The sequence below is a fragment of the Nipponia nippon genome, unplaced genomic scaffold (genome assembly GCF_047370975.1).
Source record: "Nipponia nippon isolate SJK-2023a ecotype South Korea unplaced genomic scaffold, ASM4737097v1 scaffold_1, whole genome shotgun sequence".
NCBI lineage: Eukaryota > Metazoa > Chordata > Aves > Pelecaniformes > Threskiornithidae > Nipponia > Nipponia nippon.
Genome location: NW_028262290.1, coordinates 24,843,925 through 24,869,507, shown reverse-complemented (window position 1 = coordinate 24,869,507; position 25,583 = coordinate 24,843,925). Strand labels below are relative to the sequence as shown.

The 25,583-nt window shown below is 40.5% G+C and overlaps 1 protein-coding gene across 1 annotated transcript in view; it reads left to right on the top strand.

The window, feature by feature from the left end:
• The window catches only part of LAPTM4B (lysosomal protein transmembrane 4 beta), a 62,275-nt gene extending 42,117 nt beyond the window's left edge, over positions 1–20,158 (top strand). Inside the window, exon 7 of the mRNA XM_087734947.1 lies at positions 18,105–20,158. Within this exon, the coding sequence (XP_087591073.1) occupies positions 18,105–18,179 (75 nt within the window). The 3' untranslated portion in view covers positions 18,180–20,158. The remainder of the gene's footprint in view (positions 1–18,104) is intronic.
• Positions 20,159–25,583: the final 5,425 nt, after the last annotated feature.

Sequence of the window (25,583 nt, the reverse complement as noted above, 5' to 3'; positions counted from 1 at the left end):
ATAACCCACAGAACTGGCAGGCTTGGTGGTGGGAGAGTGTCAGCTGGATTATCTGGGAAACTAAACTTACCAAGGCTTTTTAAAAGCTACATTAAAACCACCTGCTCCACTGCTTCCTTTACAAAGCAAAAGACTTTGGTTTTCAGAGACGCCTGATTACCAAAACTCCTCTTGGTACTTTTGTATTTAGTAATTACCAAAGTGCTCTGAGCTGCCTCCTCATCTTTAAAGCACTTGTAAGTGTTTCTGTGAGGAAAGGAAGCCCTTTTGTCCCATTTACAGATGACATATTATTGTACTGAGAATTTAATTTAACTTTGCCTATCTTGATCTTACAAGACAGCTACGGCAGAGGCAGGTTTTGAGAAAGGCTCTGCATTTCTAGCTAGTGCCCTGACCATTGGATACTTCTTCTTTCCTCAATATTTACAATTCCTTAATCTGAATATGGTCAGAATCTCTGGCTTTCAGGTATGATGCACTTGCTGTTCATTCTTTCTAAGTAAGTTAGAATCATAGAATCATAGAATGCTTTGGGATGAAAGAGACCTTTAAAGGTCATCTCATCCAACCCCCCTGCAATGGGCAAGGACATCTTCAACTAGATCAGGTTGCTCAGAGCCCCATCCAGCCTGTCCTTGGATGTTTCCAAGGATAGGACATCTACCACCTCTCTGGGTAACCCGTTCCAGTGTTTCACCACCCTCATCGTGAAAAAATGTTTTCTTTGTGTTCAGTGTAAATCTACCCTCCTTTAGTTTAAAACCATTACCCCATGTCCTATTGCAGCAGGCCTTCCTCAAAAAAACTATCCCCATCTTTCTTGTAGGTCCCCTTTAAGTATTGAAAGGCTGGAATAAGGTCTCCCCACAGCCTTCTCTTCTCCAGGCTGAACAACCCCAGCTCTTTCAGCCTTTCCTCATAGCAGAGGTGTTCCAGCCCTCTGATCATTTTTGTGGCCCTCCTCTGGACCCGCTCCAACAAGTGCATGTCTTTCCTAAGTTCCATGAGATGACGTTAGATCAGGTCCTATAGAAAGAGCTGTTTGGGAATTTATCAGCTAACCAAAAAATTCACCCAAAAATTCTTGTTCAGGAGTACAGAAAGGCTGAGGAGCAATGCCGCTGAGGAAGAGTTTCTCAGGCCCAGCCAGAGAGGCAGGAGGAGAGAGATTCACTAACAGCCTGGGTTTTGAATTATTTATTTGGGGTGGAGGCAAGCTTCATTCAAACCCATGTCTGACTGCTTCTCTCTAGTCAGGATTATCTCCTTCATCCCTAGGTGACACAGTGGGTCTCCATCTCTTGCATATCCTTCCCTGACAAGCTCCATGGACACCCACCAGCACCGTGCACTCAGCAATGTGATGGAGGAGACAAGGTGCTCCTGAGCAGCCTCTTTCTTCTGCTCATTGCTGAGTTTCAGCAAGGAACAGGTTGAAGGGTTAAATCCTCATCATTCTCCACAGTGAATCAGAAGATTGTTCTTTCCTCCCTTCACCTCCCCAAATCACAGACTCAAAAAGATTTTTTTTCTATGGCTACATTGAGAGACATCAGCAAAAACCCCTATTCACCTGACTGTAAAAAAGTAAGCTCAACACAATTGGATAAAAATGGTTTCAAAATGAACTGTGGAAGAATAGGGTTTTGAAAGTTGAGTGCTGAGGACCTTTGAGAGTTTAGGACTCTTGAAGGAACCTCATGAAATTTTGAAATGCTGTGATAGGTCACTGCTGTCTGTTGAACTGTATAATATTCCCCCAACACTCAAGTGTACTTTTGTATTAATACGATGTTTTTTCATTCTTACTGATGCTGGGAGACTTCTTTTGGCAGGGCTCCTTCGTGCCAACATGCCTTTGTATTATAAACTACAAGTTTCTTAAAAAATGTGGGTCAATCTCTGCCCTCTGCTTTGAAAGAAATGTGTCATTTTTAGAATCAAACCTGCTACCTGAATTCCAACAGAGCTGCAGGTCATATCTGCAGGGCATATTCTCATCTTCAGGGATGGCTTTTTTGATATACACTTATCATTAGCAATAGCTGAAAGAATACCGATCTGTACAAATGGAAGTGAAAATGTAAGCTTAAATATGGGACTGGGCATAATAGCTACAATTTAGAGTAACAAGATTTAAATATACCCCAACACTTCCAAAATCTAGAAATCAGATCCCAGCTGCTACCTGCTAGTATCCCTTGTACTGCATAGTAATTAATGCATCTTATCTACACTCTACACACAAGATTTTTTTTTTAAGTTATTATGTTTGCAAGTGCTAGACACTGTATTACAAAAAACATTTAGAATGGAGTTTAGATATGGGCTAGAGTATGGGTTAGTTTACTGCCAAACCTAAAAGATCTGGTTTATGTATTGGGATGATTAGAAATTCAAAATCTTTCTGCAGTTACATAAATATTTTCAATGAAGCTAAGAAATGTATTACTACAAACGTTTTATTACTGTGTCTTACAATTTTTTGGGAGAGCCGTCTGCGAAAAATATCTTAAAAATGAAACACATACCTTATTTCTATTATAATGTGCACTTAGGGGAAAAAGCAAATCTCTGCCTTCAATAACAAATCATCAACAAATTCAGCCTTGAATTCAAAATTCTATATACCTGCAGGATTTGTACTGAAAATGGAAAAGGAATGGGTAAACCCCTGTCTTCTAATAATTCTAATTATGGACAATTAAATAACCATAAATAATTGCATTTGTGTTACGATTACTTGATGATTTTTGTGTGCCATTTTTTGAAAGGAGACCTATGTCTGTTGTAAGAGAAAGCATGTCAGCTACAATAGTTATTCTTATCTCTGGTCTATTAACATCTTGGCAAAATCAAATTCTTGGATCTTCCATTGCCAGATAAATACAAATTTACTTATACCTTCATAAAGATCCTTATTTTCCCTCTTCTAACTTTTGAACTAGGACTTGCCTGTTTTACCTGCACAGAACCCTTGAAAAATATATCCAAGAGTTTCAATTTAAGTGGAAATATGACATTAATGACTGAGTTTTTCTCAAGAACAATCAAATAGCTGGGATGCTGTGGCATGAGAGATAGGAAGGGTCCACAGTTACTTGCTGGTTGCAGCACCTGTGAACCCTTCTGAGATGTCTGGATTACAGGTCACTTTCTCAGGAAAGAAGGAAACTTCTTTAATATAGCGTGCTAGGATTTGGTTCAAAAGAGTAAGAAGCTGTGATTGTATGTAATTGGTTCTCCAGTCCAGAAAGTTGTTCTGAAAATAATAGCCAGATTATCCTTTGTTTCACTGCATTTCTTAATTTACTACTGGCAAGGTGTGTAAGCACGCTTACACATCACATCCAGATTTGATCAGGAGAATGGATATCTCCTTAAGCACAGGCATGCGGGCCTGCTTCTTGTTCCTTGTTCCTTGTCTCTCTGCATTCAGGAAGTCCTTGGTGGGTCTCACAATTAGTTTCCCCTGTTTCTATCTAAAGCAAGTCCATCATGACTCTGTAAATTCATGTTGAGAGTGTACAGGTCTCAACAACAGTATTCATCTGTTGTCTTCTTGGCTGGTCGCGCGGTGGAAATCTAGTGATACGTCTTTCCAAGAGATGAGCTTTTGTGTTTTCTGTCCTCATATAAGCTTGCTCTGCCAACACCAGTTGCTGGCACTCTTCTGCGTCTGTCATACCTTCTCTCACACTCCTTGTGAGATCCTTTCCGCAGACCCCTCTCTGTTACCAGCCCCCAATTCAGTAATACTTTATTTTTAAAAAAAATCAGCTGTCTCTCTCCCTTCCTACTAACTGTCTAATTTTCATACCATTAAAAGCCATGAGAACAACTTAAGTGTGGACTGATCTGGGGGGGGAAATTCCCAGCACAGAAATTTCCAGTTAGCTCCCCCCCAGTCAAACTGGCTCTTATAAATAATGCTCGTAGATCTGAACTGTAACTAACCTGATAGCTACAGTTATCGGCTACCAGATAATGTGATTTTTGTCACTCAGTGTAAGTGGTTTAAGCCATCCTTTTTGCAAGCATGCCATCTGGAACAAACGGACGTCCTCCCCACTGCAGGCTGTGAATGGGATATTCCTGCTGCCCCTGTTAGGCAAGAGGTCCTCCTTCTGTGGCCCTTGATAGAAGTTGGACACCACGTGAACGTACCTGGCTTGGCTGCATGAACAAACTGCGTTATGGGGTGGGGGGACCAGCTGGTGCTGGGCAGGGGAATGGCCTGGACCCCAGCCAGGGGGAAGATGTGACCCTCTTATGCTCCAGGGGCTGATAACACCAGGACCTGGGGATCCAGCTGTGCACCTTAGTCACAGCAGAGTCACTTGGGGATATGGTATCATCTCCCTCCTCTAAGTGTTTTTCCAATACTTCTCACCCCTCATTTTCTGGAGGAATCTGTAGGAGATTTTGGCATGGCAGTAAGGTGGCTCCCCCGCAGTGAACCATAGTAACCTGAAGATTATTTTTACCTCTTTCCCCATCTGGGATTGCTTTTTCGTGCCAACTGCTCAAGCACACCATGGATGAAGATTAATTTTATACACTAATTTAAACTGTGACAGCAGTACCATGGAAATGTTCATCCAATTTGGAAAAATTGCCAGCATATGAGTGCAGAAGATAACCCAAAGTTAGACATTTTGTTCTCTGGAGCAGGAACAGCTCCTTTGTGCCCTTGGACAGCCAGGGGATTTCATTTTGTTTATTTTTAACTCTCACTGAAGCCAGTCAATGGAAGCTTCATCTCCGGTCACGCTGCCAGTAGGGATGAAATGTAAAGCCGTAAATCTCTTTTCAAAGTGGGATTTAGATCCTTACGTATTTAATCAAATCACTTCAATGGATCCTATCTGACATACATTTATCCACAACGGTTAATAAGTTACTTGTTTTCTCAATGCAGATACATTCCTTCTGTGGATATCAACTAAGTAACCTGTAATTAATCTGTCAACACTTTTGTTTGCTTTCCCTTTCTCAAAGCAACAAGAGACCTATTTGAGAAGTGCAGGTTAGGTCTTTCATTCCTGCTGGATGATTCCTCTGTGCAGAGGAAGAATAGTCTTTGGTAAGGTTGGAAGAGCCATTCTTTGTGTTATTCTACATGTGTGGAAGGTGATTAGTTTGGCTATGGATGGAGAGAAGGACCTTTAGACTCATGCCAATTAAACAGACTGAAGCATGAGATGGAGCGCAGAGGCAGACAAACCATGAGCAATAGCTCTTGTTTCTGATAGGTGCTTTGGGACCTGTGATTTCCAACTACTGAGCCAGTTTTGGGATTGTACATGTCAGAGTAGAAGACAACTTGCAGAAAAATCCTGCTTTAAAGCTATTTTCCATAATGCGGCATAAAAATCCTACAAACTTGGCAATGTTCACCAGGTAGTTGGTCTTGCGTGGCAGTTTTTATTACTGGGCTACTAGATCAGAGGCATCTTTTTCTAGTGAGTAGTAACCATGAACATACTTTAAAGTGAGCGAACACCACAAATGAATACCCCTGGTGTGACTCACTCTCTCAGCCCTTCTCAGGGCCTCCAGCCGAGTCCAGGCAGAGGAGCTCTGACCTTCCCTAGTCGAATCTGTCTGACAAAACCTGCAAGACAGAAAGCAGGTAAAACAGGAGGCAGAGAAAAGGAAGAAGCAGCAGGGGCAAGAAAAAAAAAAAGGATATAAGCAGTAAGTGCTTGAAGTAACAGGGGTGATTAGTTAGTAACCACATACAATAGTCTACATGAGACCTGGGAGTGTGGTTTAAATGCCGGATCTGTTTTTCTGCAGGACTGTGCTTATAAACATTCCCAGAGCAATGTCTTTAATCAGAGAACCTTCAAAGGGCTCAGGCTCCACGTGGATGCCAGCATTCACGTCTTGCTAGTGTGCATGTGCAACGTGTGCACTTCCTCCTCTTCTGTTTGATTTTGAGTTGCAGAAAAGTATCATGACAGTCTGTGTCTGCCAACAAGCAGCTATTCAGCTGCTCCAGCATTTCATATTCTACCTGCAGTGAAATCCCATCCCTTGTCAGTTGTCCTTTAATCTTAGCAGAGAGATTGGTTTTTCTTTTTTTTTTTTTTAACTTTCCCATCTTATCATCTATATTCAGCTCTTTCTTCCACTGCTTCCTTGTTTATGGAAGGATTTTTTCTTAAAATCCAGCATTCCCTGTGGTCTGAATTGCTTCACGCTGCCTGTTTGCTCTGTTGCTTAGTGCTATTTGCTAATCACACTTCTTGTTATAGGTTTCACCTGTTACTAGGTGGCTGCTATCAGAAGCCAGCTGTGCTGTTTGGAACTGGCTATTAATGGTGTCAATTTGGGGCAAATACCCTCTTAAGTTTAAAAATAAGACTTCCAAAACATTTTCACTTGTCATTACAGTCATTACAGTTACTTACAAGTTAAATTACAAGATCAAAATATATATGTTTATCTATTTTCCCCAGTAGGTTTTTATTTTAAACACAAAAACTGTATTTATGTTTGCAGCTCAAATGCTGGAATTATTCTAATACATGACAATTCATAAGAGATTTGCAATAGAAATAGAGAAATCTGTTCTCAGTGTTCATAATTAGATTAAAAAGAAGACATGAAATGGGGATATGTAATTTAAACCTTTCAAATCTTTTTGGATTCACTAATTGGGAGTGTTGCAATGTAGGAAAAAACAGAGTGTTTATAAATTTGCAGTGTTTCTTTACAGACCCTTTTTTTCAAACAGGGTTGATTCATTACCATCTGACAGCTGCTGTTTTGTGGGCTTCAAAAAACGAGTTGAAGTCTTCAGTATAATTCCAAGGATATGTATCAGTGTGGCAAAAGCTGATGACAACTTAAATCCCTGTTGCCAAGGGTATATGGGTGTATAAGCTGAGCCATGTGTGAATTTTCCAGGTCAGGCTCAATCATAGTTACACTGTGCAATGAAGGGTGGGGAAGGCCTGAATTCACTCAGGCAGGTGTTGTTCAAACAGGGTAATGCAGCAGGGTGCAAGAGGCCAAGTCCCGGCAGCAGCGAGCCACATTGTGGCTTTACAGCCATATAGTTGGCCCACGCTAGAAGCCCTGCCCTTCCGCAAAGCTGCTCTTCCCAGAGGCGGCCCTGCCTTCAGCTCCAGCACTAGCTCATCTGGTATCTTTGCATCGCATCCCCTCGCACAGCACAAGCCTGGCCTTTGCCAAGCGGAGGAGGAACTCCTTGCACGTCCTGGTTCCTCCAGCCCTGAGCCTCTCTGCCGAAACTTGCCCAACACCACAAACTATGCAGATGCAGAAAGAACATCAGCTGTCGCCTGGGTGGGAGGGAGCTGCTGTGGCTGGTGGTTCAGTAGGTGGCATTGTTCTCTTGGAGACTGCGTGAAAGCGAAGTTCAGCTCCCTAGCAGGGAGGAGCACCCAGCTGCAGTTGTTTTGCTGAGGGTGTGACAATAACCGAGAGGTCTGGCTTCCTGTGGTTATTCATGGCTTCTGGTGATTTCTGGACCATTCTTTCAATCTGATTTCAATTCACTTTAATCGCTCCCATAGAGCAACTACGCTCTTCCCAAGGCTTCCTCAAGACTTTTTATGGACATGGGACTGTCTGCTGCGGTCTGTCCCGAACTGCACAGCACTTGTGGTTTTGGTCCTCTGTCTTATGAGCAATGAGGAAAGCAAAGTCTGCTTTAAATGAACTGTGTGACAAGCACTCAGCTTCAGAAAGAACAAGGCTGAGTGGATATTCATGTACCAAACTTAGAAGACCTGCAAAAGGTTGTGGGAGTTTCTGTTTGACAGGTGCTTTACAGATGTGATTTACTAATATTAATGGATTTTTATAGAAACATAAGACTTTTCCCTCAATCTGTCAGTTTCATGACACTAGTCCTTTGTAGTTTTAACACAGTATTATAATAATTTGGTTATAAACAAAGGCTTCCCTTCAACATTCACTAGGAAATGCCTAAATACACTGTGCAAGAAAAACTGTATTTTATATGGCAATATTATGCCTCACTTTTTAATAGTGATACCAAAAGAATATGTTTGTATAAAAATAAAAATTAGTGAAAAATATGTATGGAAGACAGAATTAGAGATTGGTTATCTCAAAATCCCAGATCTTACTGCTCCCAAATGTTATAATGAGACTTCAAAATCTATCTCCAAACTTTAACTGGCCCATCTCTCTGTTGTGGTGTCCAAAGACTGGCCTTGGGTCATCCCATGTCCCTAGGCATATAGATAGGGAAAAATGGTCCATCTGGTGAGATGAAGATAAGACAGAAGCCTTTCCAGCAATATCTGTAATGCAACCATGGCTGTGACAACCATGCTCCTGGGAGATGTTCAGTCCTGTTAAACAATTTGGATGCCCCATGTGAGCTATTCCTAGGTTCCTGTCTTGTTAACTCTTGAGTGGGACACACGATGTAATCGTAAGAGGAGAGAACGTTAGAAAGAGATGCAGGTTAGTAATTAAAAAGTCCATTGAAAGATTAGTGCTCTGTCACAGTCTCTGCACTCAGGACAACACATCAATCATTTGTTACACAGAGTCAAAGTATACTTCAAGTCTTCAGTACTGATGACATGCAGGCAAGTACCCCCTGAGAAAGTACATGATCATCTAGCAAATGCTCATTTTGAAAAAAAAGAAGGAAAATTTGAAAAAATAAATATGTTCTGTCCATACAAAATCATGATGTGCAACTAGAGATACAGCAGTAGAGGGCTGGCCAAGAAAAGTAGGAAAGACTTCTGTGGCCTGAGGTGGACTATCCCTCCATGCCTTTGAATGGAGCGGGTAATTACACCATTATTTTGGATGACTTTTATGAGGTTGCACATGATGGAAAAGGACAATAGCTTCCTGAATCTAATTTTCTTCCCACGCAAGGGCAATCACAATTTGTCCCTAAATATTGCTGTGTCCTAGTAATATATACATTTATTCCTCTATCTGGAGTGCTGAGAACATTGTGCTGCTTCATTACAGAAATCCATAAACTTGTGTAACATTTCTTAAATAGTGTCTTGGAGAGCTGGTAGCTTGGAATAAACAAGCAGTTTTGTCAAAGGAAAACAAAACATACCAACTCTAACTTTGCACAGATGATTTTGCAGCATTGAGGCCTACTTCTTCACTGAATGGGGTTATAAATTACCTCTGAGCTATTCTGCTTCCAGTTACTCCATCTGTAATCATTCTAGTGTGGTTTCTAATGGAAATGTATACATATAAACATGAAAATACTTCCTGTCCATGTTGAGAGGAAGGTTTCTTGGGATTCATTTGACAGACAACATATCATGAAACCCTTAAATAGTAATTAACTAGCATGTTTTGGACAGACTTTTCAAGCAAAAGCATCTGTGCATAAAGCAAAGTAAAACATTCCTCATTTGACATTAAATATGACTTGGCACGGATGTGAATCTTTGGCCCTATACCCAGGGCTTTTTTATCTGGGGACAGGGGAAGGACGAAAAGAAAGATGGGAAAGGTTTTTTGTAAACATTGCTCTCTGACTTGCTCAGAAACAGTTGCTTTGACTGGACTCATTTGACCAGAGCAGCCATTTACAGTGTAAACAGCCACCTCTGAAGCAGATATTTATAAGAATTGCTTCTAAGGGACAGTTGATCTCATCTGGAAGAACATCTAACACAGGTCAGGTGAGGGAAGCTGCCTGCCTCTCTCCTGAGCATGAAGGAAGCTTCATCCAGGTGGAGGTCAGCTCCCTCCCCAGCACCCTCCTGACTGTAATGCTTCTCCACATGCCTGGTCTTGGAGCTCTCTCTTCAGCCTGGACCCAAAACTGTCAAGTGAGTTTCTTACTATGACGAAATTAACTGCGGACTGCACTGCAAGGGAGCAAGGATCTTCAGTGGGATGAGAGAGGGACAGAACAAAAGAGAACATGATAGAGGTCTTTAAAATCATGAGCGGCAGAGGAGGTAAAGGAGGAACAACAGCTCACTGTCTTAGCAAAACAACCATGGGGCATTCAGTGAAATAGCTAGCGGCAGGTTTCATAGCAAAATAAAGAGGGTATTTCTTCATGTAACATCTAGATTAGCTGTGGGAGTGCTTGCCATAGGACATTGCAGGTGCTAAAAGTCAACACAGGTTCAAATGCAGGCTAGAAAAATCAGTGGAAGAAAAATTCCTACAAGAAATGACCAGTAATTCAGCAAGTCCTTGACATTCAAATTTCTGACAGTTTGGACAATATTCTGGGCGAGTCGTGACTATGTATACATGCACTGTTCTTTCTTAATTTCTTTTATTATTCTGTCTTGCACTTCTTCTTCATTATCCATCACTAATTGCTGTGATCTGGATGGACCTTCCACCTGATCCAGTAGAGCTGTCCCTACATGCACACGCTTAGCTGCAGCGTGATGAAAGCTAATCCCTACTTCTTTCTCCAGTGCTTATCTTGTATGCAACATTTGACTGCTTCTCACCACAGAATTATTATTATTCCTGTTTCTTCACTACTAGGAAAAAGCTCCCTCTTCTCCTGAAGGCTGTCAGTTTCTCCATACAGTCAGAGTAAAGTGTGTCTTCGTGTTAAGGGGTTAAAGAGAAAACACTGAATTCTCAATGGATTTAGTTTTAATACTTTCTAACTGTTTCAGTCAATCTCTCTCCCTTGATAATCTGAGTGTGCATGATCTACTGTTCTTCAGGGCCAAATATTATCTACTTTTCTGAAGTTACCTCAGACATGACCAGATCAAATGACTCAAAGGTGCAGTTTGCACCTGCAGTTTATTAACCGAATTTTTAAAAGTAGTGGAAAACCTTGGGTGAATCACTTCTGAGATGCCTGAAAACCCTGGAGCTTAAAAACTCTTGGGCACTCACTGGAGAAAAAACACATTTCTTCAGAAACTTGTGATAAACGCTACTTCTTCCCACCCTATGTACAGAAACATTAGAAACTTTTGAAGAGTCTGCCTCAATAAAATCAGTGTATATAGTAACTTCCAGTAAATTTTGTACAGGAAATAAAACACATGCTATGTTAATATGCTTATTTCCTTTCAAGTAAAATACGAGATTAATTATATAATCACTGATATTTGCATATAGTCCAGTGCTTGTTGTCATACATAGTACTAAAGGAAACAGCTGCCACCTGGTGCCTTGAGCCTCCACAACAGGGATCTACTCAGAAGATCTGCATTTCTGAAAATTTTTAGCAAAAAATACAGGTAGGATTTCTTACCAAATATTTCAGACAGTTTCTTACCAAATATTTTGTATGCCAAAAATTGCATTTTCAGCCAACTCTACTCAGCACACTAATAATCACCATAAAACATCATGTTACCCCCTCTTAATTTTACATTTTCCTCTGTAATCAGCTCAGACTTCTCAGAAGAAAACTACATTGTCAAACTTGACAAGAAAACGTTGCAAAGAAAGAATTATCCTGTATACAGAGTGAAGCAATCAGTTGGCTATAGCTGTTTATGCACACAGAAATCTTCCATTTTCCCCAGGTGATCTTCATAATATTTGCGTAGTCAAGAACCCAACAATATGCGAGGGCTGTTGGGACTATCTTGAACGGGTCACGTCGGCAGCCTTCCCTCACTGCAGCTGAGCATGGTTTAGGTTGTGGTTAATGGCTCCTCAAAGCACCGCAGCTGTGGGAGGAAATTCCACTCTTCTTGGCTGGGTGAATGACAGGAGAGCAGGGAAGTAAACATGAAATTAGTAAATATGATTGCGTACCATTAAACCCTCTCCAAACCACACAACGGTATTGGATTGGTACAAGTCAGTGGTTGGTCTTGGGCTGGAATCACTGAGATGAAATGAGCCCAGAGCACAGGACTGGTGCAACTAGGCATGTGCTGCTTAAAACCTCATCTTTCAATTCAGTTGTCTCTGAACCTGACGCATCATCCCTGTGCTACATCGAGGAGAAAATGTATCTTGAATTAGGAAAGTAAAGGCATGCGGTGACTACATTTCAGCCTGCAGCTGTGTCAGTGTTCTTCCCATCACCAGGCCAGGGGCTGCACGTTGGACAGAGGCTCCTGGACGAGGAAATTCCTGTGGTTCAGCACTTTTACTCGTGAAATGGTCCAGCACTGGCTCTGGCATACTCTCACCATCTGCCTACTGCTCTTCACTCTGTGGTTACTCTCCCTCCATTTTTAAGTAAACAGAGAATAAGGCCTGAACCCACTGACACATCGTATGTGAGCTGTGAGAAAGAAAAGGTTCCTTCTTGCCCTCTCTCCCTTTCCTTCCCATGTATTCACACGGGCCTCCCATAAGGATTCCTGGTAGTGGTTTGGGTGTCTGAAATGTAAAGGTCGCTTCTGCAGAAGAATGATACATAATGCATACATAGCTGTGGTGAAGAGGCTGGGTAAACATTTCCAAGCATAGGCTGAAATTTCTGCAAATATGTATTTAGTTTGTAAATATTTCCACAATTTAGTCCCTGTCTCATACAGTTATATGCAAGTTTCATCCAAGAGAGTTTTAAATCTGTCTTAAGGTTTCCAACACCTTTTAAGATGTTTCAAATAATATGCCTGTTTTACAAATGGGAGATCTTCCTAAGACAAAGTCAAAAGATTTGTCAAAACTCAAAAGGTCAGTGACAGGACCAGGATTAAATTGCAGTAGTGATGACCCTAATTCCACTCAACTACTCATTGTTACCTGTCCCTGTCTATATACTGTGTATTGATGCAATGTGAAGTCCTTCAGCATAAAGGACTGGAGTTTTTATTGGAAAGCTAAAGTTTGAGAAAACGAGTGCGTTTCTGTTCTAGAAGGTGTTAGAGAAAGGTATGTTAGAGCTGCCTCAAACAATGTTTATTTCTAACAAGACATCAAGAAGGTATTTTGCCATGGGAACTCACAAAAGCTTCCTACATCTGCCAGCCAAAATGCTGTTCAAACTCAAAGGTGTTATGTGACAATTGTACTGTTCCACCCAGTGAAGAAGACAAATGGCTGTGGGAAAAAGCGATCCAAAGCTCTCTGGAGACACAGAAAGATTTCTATTGAGTTCAGTGAGTGTTGGGTGACACCCTTAAGAATGCAGAAATAATCAATTAATCAAATATTTAAGTTTACTCATACAGAACTAAGCACATATTTTCTCCTCTAGAAATGTACTAGACACCAAACAGATCTAAGAGCTTGAGTTCGAACAGGAATAAGTGCAGCAATATGAGAAAACTTGTACATATGCTGAAGAAAGAAAATTTTCTACTATAAGTTCAGGTACATGTGGAATCAGCTGCAAAAATATGAAGTGATTATTGAAATTATGCAGTTCCCCCCCAGAAAACCACCTTTGGGCCAAGATTAATTCCAGACTGTTTCAATATACAAATATTTGCCTGTGTTTCTTCTTAGGCATACTTCTAAGCAATGTCTTTAAAAACTTATTTGCCAAAACCAGATTAACCAGGATGTAAAAAATAAGAAATGACATATGCTTATATAAACTGAATATGTTATAGCCATTGGCAAACTTGTATGGTAATTATCTCTTCCAGAGAAGGTCATCCTGTATCATGTGCTTTATAATAGAGAGATGCTTGTGTAATACAATTATCCAAACCACTCGGATGACACCAGCTAAGTCAGGTCCAGGATTTCTTATGGGTCAGTTCTGGATTATTTCTGCGTATTATACACCAAGACTGCTTATCACAAAATGCTTAAATGGTATTGGGAGCAGGACAGGATCTGCAAGCCCAAGCCCAGCACCCAGGACTCCCCGACCCACTTAAACACCCTAACTGTGGTGCTACATAGCCACACCTTCTCCTATTTTCTTTCTTTACCCATGGATTCTTGCATACTTGGCTTCAAAAGGGGGGTGGAAAATAATAGTCCTTCCAACCTAGATGAAAACCTTGTGTCTGGAGCATTCATATGGCAGATAGGAGCCGTGGGTTTGAACCCTCCTGGTTTGGGAGCCCCTGGAGCTCTGATCTCAGAGTCTTTGTGCAATGCTTTTACCCCCAGACAACTATACAAACAGTGAGTAATGCCACCTCCTCCTGTGGCTGCATATTAAAGGATAATGTTAAAAAGCTACATGGTTCTTAAATACAGGTTTAGGGGTTGTGAAAGAAGTTAGGAGCTTCTGTCCTTTGGATTTTAGACATCCTATAGGACTGAACCCTGCAACCATCTAATCTTCCAAACTTGCTTGCTGATCTACTGATAAAAAGCCAGAACTTCTTTTCACAGGGATCACCGAGTTCCAAAAAATGGGGGTCCTTCGTACTTACTTTTTGTAGTAACTTGTGAGTGACAATCTCAAACACTCTGTAAACATTAGTCCCAGAGCATCCAGGGGAACTGACATAAATTTTTCTCAATTCACAACAAACAAGCAAGGAAATGCTCAAATGTAGTGCCTAAGAAGCAAAATGCATCAGTTGTCCTAGTGCATATTCTGTCTTGGGGGTAGCATAGACCTAAAATATGCATATATTTTTGTCCTTCATGAATTATTTTAGACTGCATCCATTCTAATTAGGTTCTTAGATAAGACTGAATAGTGAGTTTCTGTCTGTTTTTCCAGTTTCTGAATTCACCCTTTGGCTCAGTGACTAGCTTCCATTTTATGTCTCTGGAGAGCACAACGTACTGCCTGAATAACTATGCTGTTTTATGTCCAAGGCACTTATCTGCTTCCATTAAACCATGTTGAGATTTAAAATTAACACAAGAGAAGGGAAAACTACTCTGATCCAGATTTTCATCTCAGCTACTTTGGTATAAATTCAATGATTAAAATTCTAATGGAATTCTCTTTTCCTTGAGATTTTTCTAAACTGTTAACCATTTCAACAGTAAACAGTTAAAAGCTGAGATAATTCAGGTTTTATCATATTTCTCCCTTTTGCCAAAATAAACTTAACTGAGAAAAGATGGAAAAATTATTAAGGGAAAGTAGTGGCCTGAAACTCTGTTCTTGTCAAAAATAATTAAGGGGTAGTCTTACAGAGGCAGAGTTGCAACATTTTGTAATTATAGAGTGATTGAAGAGTTATCCAGCCTGTTATGGAAGCTGAAGGATGATTATTTAGACTTACAGTTGACAGATGATTAAGTAACAGTAACAAAACCACATTGACTGAAAGTAAAACAGTTAAATTAGTTTAAAGGACTTTTACTATACTGGTGATGTGAGATACTTGGAGTCCCAGCTGGCGCCATGTACTCCACAAACTCCGATAGCTTTCTTCCACTTGTTGTCCATCACATTCATTCATCTTAACTGTGTTCAATATCCTGTCTGTATTTCCCTTGTCCAACTCACGCACTGCTAGGCAAAGGTAGTAATTTTGAATTCTGTTCATTCTACGCTCATTATTTTTTATCACTATTCTGTGCATGTCACAGAATATAAGAACAGGATATGTAAAAATTTAAACACAAAAATATGTCGGGAGTAAGCCTGTAAAGTCATCACTGATAGAACTGTTCAGACAAATAACCTTTGCCAGCAATAAAGTGACCCTAAACCTTACAGACATTTGGCAAATACTCTTTAGCCTTCCACTGCAGATATTTTCTTGTGAAACTTCTGAACCTTTTTAGTGGTCTTCCCAGTTCATACCCTGCAGACCTTGAATATTCCTATAGAAATCCATATGCCTTAGGATTTAGCCAGCGGCTTCTCCAAAATGGCTCCTGTAGGTATTCCTATCTCCCCTTACTTCTTGTTGAACTGTTGATAAGTGAGAAAGCATCTTCTGAGGGTCCTCGGGGCCACTGACCCACGTATGAGTTTTGGGTCCATAGCACAAAGCAGAGTGCTTACTTCCCAAGAGGTAAAAGCCTCACCAGGACGCCGTTCTCCTACCAGACAGATTTTGTTTCATACAGGAGTGAAGGGAATGAAGAAGCTCACTCATATCAGTAAATCCTCCAGGAGACCTACTGCAAATGACAGTAACCTCAATGCTGAAGTAATGTCGATGTAACTACAGTAGTCTTAGGACACATTGATCTAAAAAAGGATCAGAACACGGGAAGAGGTATTGTCCTTTATTAATCAGCTCATAGACCTGGAAGATGGGCAGTTTTTTGATTGCGTTTGCTGTCATTTCTTATCATGCCTGATGAAATGGACTCTGAACCTGAAATGAATGGACCATAGTTTGGGGCTTAGCATTATAAGACTGCAAGAAGACGGCTAAATCTTCACAAAGTGAACTTGATTCATTTTCAGAGTCATCTGTAGATCAGATCTAATTACTTCTAATCATATTGCTTCATAATCAACGAATGAACATGTTTCAGTACATTTGAGAAATTAGTGCCTTTTTTAGTAATACAAGGATTTTACTAGAAATCCTGTTATCAAACTAATGATCAGCACTAGGGAGAGGATCTCAGCTGTAGTGTTTTTCATAGTTTACATGCTTTAGCAGTGTGATTTAATGAGGTTACATTGCAAAATATATTTATGATTTTTATCACAATATTTATTTGAAGTTCTGTATGTTGTTCTAATTTCGCTAGATAAGTAGTCTGCCATAAGCTGTTTGCACCCTTTAGAGTTGACATAATTTATTAAATCCTTTTCAATACAGGGCTTTTTAGATTATGTAGTAGCTGTGTGCATAGTATATTGCATTCACAAGCTCAAACATATGGTATTAACAGAGAGTGATGGCTCTGACAACTTCCTTTTCTAAATAATGAAACTTTTTTGATTAAGGGCTGAAGATGCCAAGGTAGCCATTCTGTAATCTAACAAACATGTGCACAGATGTACTGGAACACATGGTCATCAACACATGTCTGTAAACTCACATAAGTATAATGTGAATCACCCTTGGAACTATCCCACAAAAGCCGGATCCAAAGTCTATTTAAATCTATAGAAAGATTCCCACCGACTTTGTTATGTTGTAGATGAGGTCCAAAAGGGATGATTACGGATGTTTCTTTGCAGAAGGCAGGTTATCAACTTATTTAAGAATGGATGAAATCCTCTCATGGCAAAACCATTGACTTTGTTGAGATCAGGATTTTCCCTATGTATGTTTAGACAATCAATCAGCTTTATGTGCTCTTTAATGACCAAGAAGCAATGCTGATAAATCTGGAAATTCCATCATGAATAATTGATCTTCAGCTGCATAAAGTATCTCTGCCAATGAACTACAACTGATATTCTTACACGACATTGAGATATTTTAGGGAATGTACACTCATTCTTCATTCAGACATATACTTTATCCTCAGTCCCTGCTGGGATTCAGAGACCAAGTGCTCCTCTGCCTTTTCACACACAAGCTAATTAATGTCAGTGCTGGTGCCGTTAAAAATCGCATGATAGCTAGCATGCTCGCCTAAAGGAGTAGAAATCTTGGTTCAAATCTCTCCTCTGCCCAGTGTGGCCTGAACTTGCATCTCCCGTGTCCTAGGAAGCTGCCTGGACTCCTATGAATGGGCATGATATATGATTAAAGCTGTCCTAATTTCTATCAGATGTTTAAGTATTCAGTGAAGGGCTTTATGGGAATGTAGGTCTTTCTTCTCATGGCTGAGTGCCCCAGAAGCACAAAACCGGAGGTTTATTTAGACATTGGGTAATTTGTCCTCCATTTGTTTTCTTTCTCTGCACCCCAAAATAATTATTAGCTAGTCCTGGGAGACCTCAGAAAGAGAGGTTTTGGGGACTTTTCTCACTCTGCCTTAGCAGTTTGAGCACTCCTCCAGGAGACATGGTTTAAGTGCTCTTGACAGAGGAGAGCTGCAGAATAAGCAGCTACTGTCACTGCCAGATTGAACAAATTCAGGTACCAGCAATGAATGATGTTTGGCTGAAATCAAGCTGCCACTGGAGTCAATAAGAAAGGAGAAAAATCGTGTTTTCCTTCATAATGAAAACAGGCACACAAATTGAAAAGGAGGAACTTCAAGCTAATACTGTTTAATTTTCTAAGAATTCTGCCCCCGTTTCCTAATTTACTCTTTTTTGTTATTTTTTAGGACACGGCCTTAAGGGTTTTCTTTTCTGTAAATTTCATCAGCTGTCATCTTTTTTAAAAATGTAACCTTTTTTTCCTTTCCTGCAGGTCCTGTTGCCACCATATGATGATCCCGTAAATGGAGCTGCTAAAGATCCACCACCACCTTATGTGTCAGCATAAGTGAGAGAGTGCTGTGTACCTAGGGAGGAGAGCTTTACTTTTCAGACATTGGAGCAATAGTTTGGTAATTTCACTTCCAGGATATAACCTCTGTGGGTTATACATCGCAGTTTTGCTGACATATTGAAACATAAATTGTATGATTACAATTCTGTAGATAGTTTTAATAATTTGCTGCAACTACAGTAGTGTTTCAGAAACTAGTGAACTAGTTTCAGAACAATTCTGGGTAGTGCTAAGATTACGGTAGTCACTGAATAGCTTTTTCCACCATGTCTGACATGCAGTGCTAGAGAACATAGAACTTTGCATTCTCAATCAGGTTCAGAGTGTAACTTTCTTTTGTTTATTTGTAAAACTTCCAAAGCATTACAAATTTGTTTCTCAGATGCCCACTTTCACCTTCAGAATACAGACCAAGTCCAAAAAAGTGACGTTCCCCTTCATTCCGGTTCTACAAGAATTTATTAAGTTGTTATGCTATGAAGGATGATGATTGCAAGAAGAATGAGCCTTACACGCTATTCTCATCAACCTGGCTAATGGGAAAAAAATTTAATTGGGAAGAACAGGTATGGGAAACGAGAGCAGACAAAGCACTCTGTGATGTGTAACAAGCCAGAACCCATGGTCTACACGGACTCACTTTGTCCCAGCCTGCAACCATTCTAACGCCCCCCCAAAAAAAGAGTTCTTACCGATTTCTGGTAATTTTCTTTTCCTGCCTGCACACCTTCTTCCTCCCCACCAACTTCACAAATAGTATTTTGAGGTGATAAAATCCCTGCTTTTAAAGTCCCATGACTTTAAAAGGTGACAAAGCTGCGTCTTTCGCACTCAATATGCAAATGTTTTCCCATTGAAATGTGCCTGTAAATATCGCAATGTTCTGCTGAGTGTGAACTAAATTACGCAGATTCTAAGATATATGTTCCCAACCTATGGGAAACTTATGCATGTAACTTCCTTGAGCATTAGCAGATATGTTTTGCGTGTTTCTCATATACATCAACGTGGAGATTTTAGATTCCTTTTATGACTGAACTGGTTGTGCTGAGAATCTTTCTCATGGGACTCATCCATCCATGAATGCTTGTGTGAGGTATTTATTTCTTCCCCAGAGAAGTGCCTCTTGCACATGTAACTTGTTGTTGTTGATGAAGGTTCTACATTTAATTGAAAAGGAACGGGAAAAGGGAATATAATGTCTGTCTCTACCTCTCATCGTTTCCCCCTGTGTTGTCTCCTCTGCATTTGGGGTGATTGAACAGGCTGGAGCTAGACTGATGCCATTGCACACTGCCTCAGGTAAAGGGCAGTGCAGAGCTGAGCCAGTTTGGAGGGGCACCAGAAGAAACCAAGGTGTCGTTTCTCCTGTGACTGGGCTGGTGTATGATTCCACACCCTTCCTAAGGAGGACACCCATTCTCACCCTCCGTGCATTGACTCCATTCTGCAGACTGCAGAAGCGTGGAGCTTCTCCTGCCTTTTTCTGGAAAAGAGCTTTCCAGGGGAACACAGGACCAACAACTTCTTTTCATGGAGGTTGCCAATGTGACCTGTCCTTGCAGAGGCCAGGGAAGGAAGGGCCAGACTCTTTCTGCCTGTCTCTTCCCTGGGAAAAGGCAGGTCCTCATCTGCTTGTTGGAATTTTACTCCGGGGTTCATCTACTCTGAGATCAAACTAAGCAATGCTTTTGACTGAATCAGTCCTGAAGTCCATCCATTGATCTCTGCCATGGTCCTATTGCTTCCTTCAGAGTAACTCCATGTATTATTATTTCATTACAGTTATCTTCGGGAATTAATCTGAATTTGGGGGTTGGGCTGGCTGGCTGGGCTTTTGAGCTTCATTTTCTTTCATTCTTGACAGATTTGTGAAGGATTTTAAATAGTCATCTGTTTGAGAAAAGCTGGTTGTAAATACATCACATCTGTGTATAGAAACTTCTCTACAATAAAAGGGTGTTTCCTCAAGACTACAGAAATCATTTTTGCTGGTCTTCCAAACACAAACATACACAAATTCCTGTCCAATCAATCTGACATGGCAGGATTTTCTCTGTAAATTACCTAAACAACAGTTTTTCAGTCCACTCACCAGTTCATTCACAAGCTTTCCCTCCATACTTTATAAATGGAGAATAGAACACAAAGTTTTATAATTTATTGTACAATAAAAACAAGAGTAATTCAAGCTTTTAGTTCATTGTCCAGAACTCCAGGCAGTTTTCCAGGTCTGATGAAGTGTGTGATACAGAGCAGGGCTATACTGAGCTACACCAGAAGTTGGGGCTTCTTTTTCTCCACATCATTATAGGGATAATGTTGTGCTAATTCACATGAAATTTCTGTGGATTTTAGCTTGTCTTACTAAAGAATCAAGACTTCTTCACACACACCATACGTGCCTAAGTGCGAGTGCATGTGTCCTGCCAGTACTCCTAATACCTTTTGGATTTTGTCCAATTTGAGATAAAGAGGGCAGGGAGGTTATGGTATCAAAACCGTGACATTCCTACACATACTGTAGATAGACAGCTGGGTAGGAGGGAGCAGATCATGTAAGTTCAGCTCTGCCGATGTATCAGAGCATCCACGTGGGCGATGAGCTCCCCAGCTCCCAAAGAAAAACAAGATTCTCTGGGTTACATGAAGAGACACGAACTCCAGCTGAAGGTTTTTTATCCTTGGTTGTTGAATTCATTCTCCATTTCCATGTCTAATCCTGGGGAATTCATACCACTGCTTTTCTATAATTCATTTTTAGTAGTCAGTCATCTGTGACACAGAAACCCATTAAAAACCTGGCTTCTTAAGTTTCTGTGCTTTGGGAACTGCTTGTTCCTAATAGTGCTTTTTTCACTATTCCTTGCATTTTTTCCTTTCTCCCAGATATTAGGAGCATGTGCTTACTCAAATTCTCTCCTGTTTTCTTATCTTAGACTAATATATCAGTTTATTATTAATAATTTCTAGTAACTTAAGAGTGGAAAGAAAATATTTTCAAGGTATGTTGACATGGAACATCATAAATATGGGGCCAAAAGCAGCACGTAAGAATCTAAACCTTGATGGTACCAGAAATATAAGTGGATCTTTTGCTGAAATCTTCTAATTTTTTGAAATATCTGTTATAAGGCATTGCAGGCTTCACAAAGCCTACACATGCTAAGGCACAAATCCCATTTCTCTCATCTGTGCCTCATGCTGTTATTCCTGATGGAACAATGCAGCTTCCCTTCATTGTAGACCTATCCATGCATCGTATCAGAGAAAGCCAAGAGAAATTTGTAGTGGTGACCCAACAGTATGGCACTCATGCTTGTAAGTACACTACATTTTCTAAAACAATTATTAATGACCGTTATTTTAGGTCTTAGCCTGTCTGTTCTTCTTTGGGAAAACCTCTGGTTGGTAAAAACAATCCAGGCTTGATATGTTACCAAAGAAGGCCATATCAGATCGATTTATGGCCAGAGAAAAGCTTGGCAAGGAAGCAGAGGGAACGATAGCTAGTCTGAAACAAATTCCACGTTCTGTGCTTTCAAAATAGGGCATTCCTCACCCCTACCCTGTTGGCCAAAGTATAGCAACTAGGGGCACCATGGACAGTTTTAAGAAATTTTTGCTAACATCAACAAATCTGCACACTGATGCTTGGAATATGCAAGATGGAAGGCTTGGCTGCCAGTAAGGGCAGAATGAAGAGAAGAGCAGCAACAGGCACAGAGCATGGGAGGACAATGTTCATGTATGTATGTCCTTTAAACAGCATAGAGAGACAGATGTCGTTGCATTGACAGGATTCACTGCTACAAACCTGGTTGGCTTATGTGCTCTCTTTCTCCTGTGCTATGGTCAGGAGGAAATATAATTGCTCCTGTAACCTGTTACATTAGCTGTTATGCCAGCTCTGTTTCAGACTTTTATCACTGGAGTGGACGATACCTTGATCTTACTTGTTGTAAGGCAAAGACATCTACAGATTTATTTTTCTAAACCTAAAGGAGTATTGGTTAATTTCCTGCCAAACTGTCTAGTTTGACAGAAGACTCTGAACTGCTTCTCTGGAGCTAAGTTGTATCCTTAGAGGCTGCTCTTCTTAGAGCTTCTCTCCTTAGAGGCTACTCTCCTTAGAAGCTCTCTCCTTAGAGGCTGCTCTCCTTAGAGGCTGCTTCTCTGGAGCTAAGCTACATCCTTCCCATTTACATGTCTCTATTAGCTGCAGAAATTGCAGTCAGGTACTAAAAAAAAGCATTTCTTGCAAAATTTCAGTGCCTATGGCTATGGAGATGTTCCAGCACTATCTCAGTTCACAGCTCTGAGAAACCCAGAACAGCAGTCATAGCTATCTAAAGGGGGGCCTGGCTTTGATAAATCAGGATTAGAGTTCTTTCAGAGAAGGACTCTGGTATTTGTAAACGATGTCTCCACACCCATGGATTTGACCCAAAATGGTTCTGCAACGTGGCCAGTTTTTCAGCTGAATAGCTCAGCAGGGTGTGGAAGCCAGATCTGCGACCTTCTGCCTGCAGCCTGTGTCTACCTCCAGCAGAACAGGACACTGAAGCAACAGGAGTGAAAACCTCATTGTCACCCAGCCAGCAGATACAACGTTATTTCAAAGCAAAAAGGCACTTCTACAACTATATCCTACACAACGAGCTACAACATTAATTTATTTTAATGAAGAGCTCATGGGAAATTTAATGCAGTAAATTACTTTTTTTCTTTCAGATTATTCAAACCTTTCAAACAGGAGGGTTTTTGGAAAGTCATGAAAGGTTTGTCCTTTGTAGCCAGAGCTGGACTTAATGAATTAGTCTGAGCAAAGGACACAGGGTCACTTGGAAGGCTGAATAAACAGCAAGGAGATGAATCAGGCATGCAGCAGGGCTGGCTACTTGGCTTACAGGAGAAGTTTGCTAGCCAGCAGAGACAGAAGGACTGTGAAGCTACTCTGAGAGAGGGAGCTGCAGCACGGCGGAGTCTCTGCAGCCATTTCAGAGGACTTCTGTTTGCTTTTTGAGCTCGACATGACCAGCAATAGCAAGGATGAGCCACATACAACTTTTTAGCCCAGAACCTGGGCTCCATTATGGTACCTAAGTGCATCCTGCTAATAACTCTATCTAACGGATTTCTGTTTTCATATAAACTTTGCCCAAGTATCCAAATACTTCTGGTTTTTGGAGGGGTTGAGAAATATTTTTTGAGATTCCTTCTACTTCATCATCACGAACTCTGGCAAGTTGATCACCTCTAATTCTGAAACTGTTTCCCCCTCCGAAGTGCCCCATTTCTGGTCCCTTCATGACAGCAGAGGCAAGGATGCAATTAGAGACAGAGGTCCAACATTGGCAGACTTCTAGCATCAAATCCTCTGAGCACATTCAGTGTCAGGATGGGCAACGTGTTCTTAAAAATGCAAATACCGTCCTAATACGACAGATGTGTTATACTTTACAGATGGCAGATCTTTCGGGCTCCTCCCTGGTCCAGAGGCAAGCACAAACAGGCGTCCTGTCTCTTAGGGAGAACAGGTAGCCGGACAGACAATTACTTTTATAGGGGGTTTTTTGTGTATCATCAGTACACCAGTTTAAGACTGCTAGATAAAAAATAAATTGGTGGGACACTCTGCGAGATTGGTACTATTTATATGAGTGTGGTCATTCTTGGCAGTATCAGATGCACTCACCTGAGGGCAGCAAGGGCAATGAAAGTAAAGGAACAGTGGCAAGAGCTGGCAGTTAGTTACAAATATTTATCTTTTGTGAGTTCATGAAGTCTTCTCCCCACCAAATTGTTAGAAAATTGGAATGGGTTTCATTTCCTTCATTGCATTAGAGCTGAGGATGAAATTAGTGTTATCAGTTGCACAGGCCAGCTTAAATTTCCTGCTATTGTGTGATTCTGCTTCTTTGCTTCTCATAAAGAAAAAGCAACTGAAGAAGTTCAAAATGCTTTTAATGCAGACTAGTTGATACAGTAGTTTTGGGTTTTTTTTCTCAAAAAATATTGATGTTTCCTTCTTTTTTTAATGCAAATGTTTTCCTTTTAAATGTAGATATTTAGTAGAGGTATCTGTGACCACATTTCTATCTTAGGAACTGGCTGGTTTATGTTTCAAAGGTGTATTTTTTTTGTGTTTTTTTATCTTATGAATTAGCAGCAAAAATAGCCCAAAGCACAACATAGTACACAGTTATCTTTTGGCTGCTTTTTCCTCTCTTTGCAATTCCATTTTTCAGCCTGGACAAAAAGTTCTGACACAGTAGTTTTTGAAAAAATAAAGTACAATAATGGTAAAGTATCATTATGCTGAACAGACACTGTAAACACTCCAGGGGTCTAGAAAAGTAGACCCCCTGTGAAAAAGCGAAACTCAGAAAAACTCGTCTGTAACCGTTGTACTCCTATTAGCGCCGAGCAACGTAACATATGTTTCCATAATTGCTGCTGTGCGGCTGTGCAGCAGCAACATTTAGATGTGGGTTACATTTAACCGCCAGAGCTGCCTCATCTGTGGCCCTTGTACGAGAGGCTGCACGGGCAGCACAGTCCCAGTTGAGCTGGGACCAGTTCATTTTACACGAGCAGCCTGAGGATGAGCTACAAAAAGGGGTGTCTGAGAAAAGGAGGGAGGTGACTGTTTGAGGAAGTATGGCTTTGCCTCAGGGGTTATGAGAGCAGATAGAGTCATAAGCTGGGAAAATTTCAAAATGTGATCCCTGATCACATTTGTGATGTCTACATACACCCAACATATGATGTCTTTTCTGGACATTTTTTAGTTTCTAACTAGCATTCCTGTATTATACTTATCACAGATAACAAAGTACATGTAATTGATTCTTCTTTGCTTTTGAAGCAAAAAGAGTTTATTCATCTTATTGTGAGTGTTACTTTTCCCTTTGGGTTGGATTCAGTGGCAGCATTAGCAGTATCCTTTTACTACCTAACCAGGTTTAACTCAGCTACAAACTGTACTGAAGTTACTACAGTTCTTCTTTGGCATCTCATACTTTTTCTTTTACCGCAGTTTTGCTCTGATGCCTTTTTCTGTGAAATATCATCTTATATTTGGATAGATTTTCCAAATATTTGGGGGCAGGGAGGGTTGAGGTCTTTTTTTAACATTACTAGGAAAACATTAAATTATTTAAGATCTTCTATATCTACTATATCTAGTATTATTTTCAAGAAGCCTTTCATCCTTTGTCCTTTCACTACAACTTCTTTTTCAAAGTTTTCTTCCTCTTCAGTCTTTAAAAGCACAGTGATCTGGTGCAGAGCCAAAACATTGGCAAATGCCACCACCACCACCAGTGATGGTACTCAAAAAGCATGTTTTGGAGAGTTACTGAATTAAAATTTTTAGACTTCAGGTACAGCAGA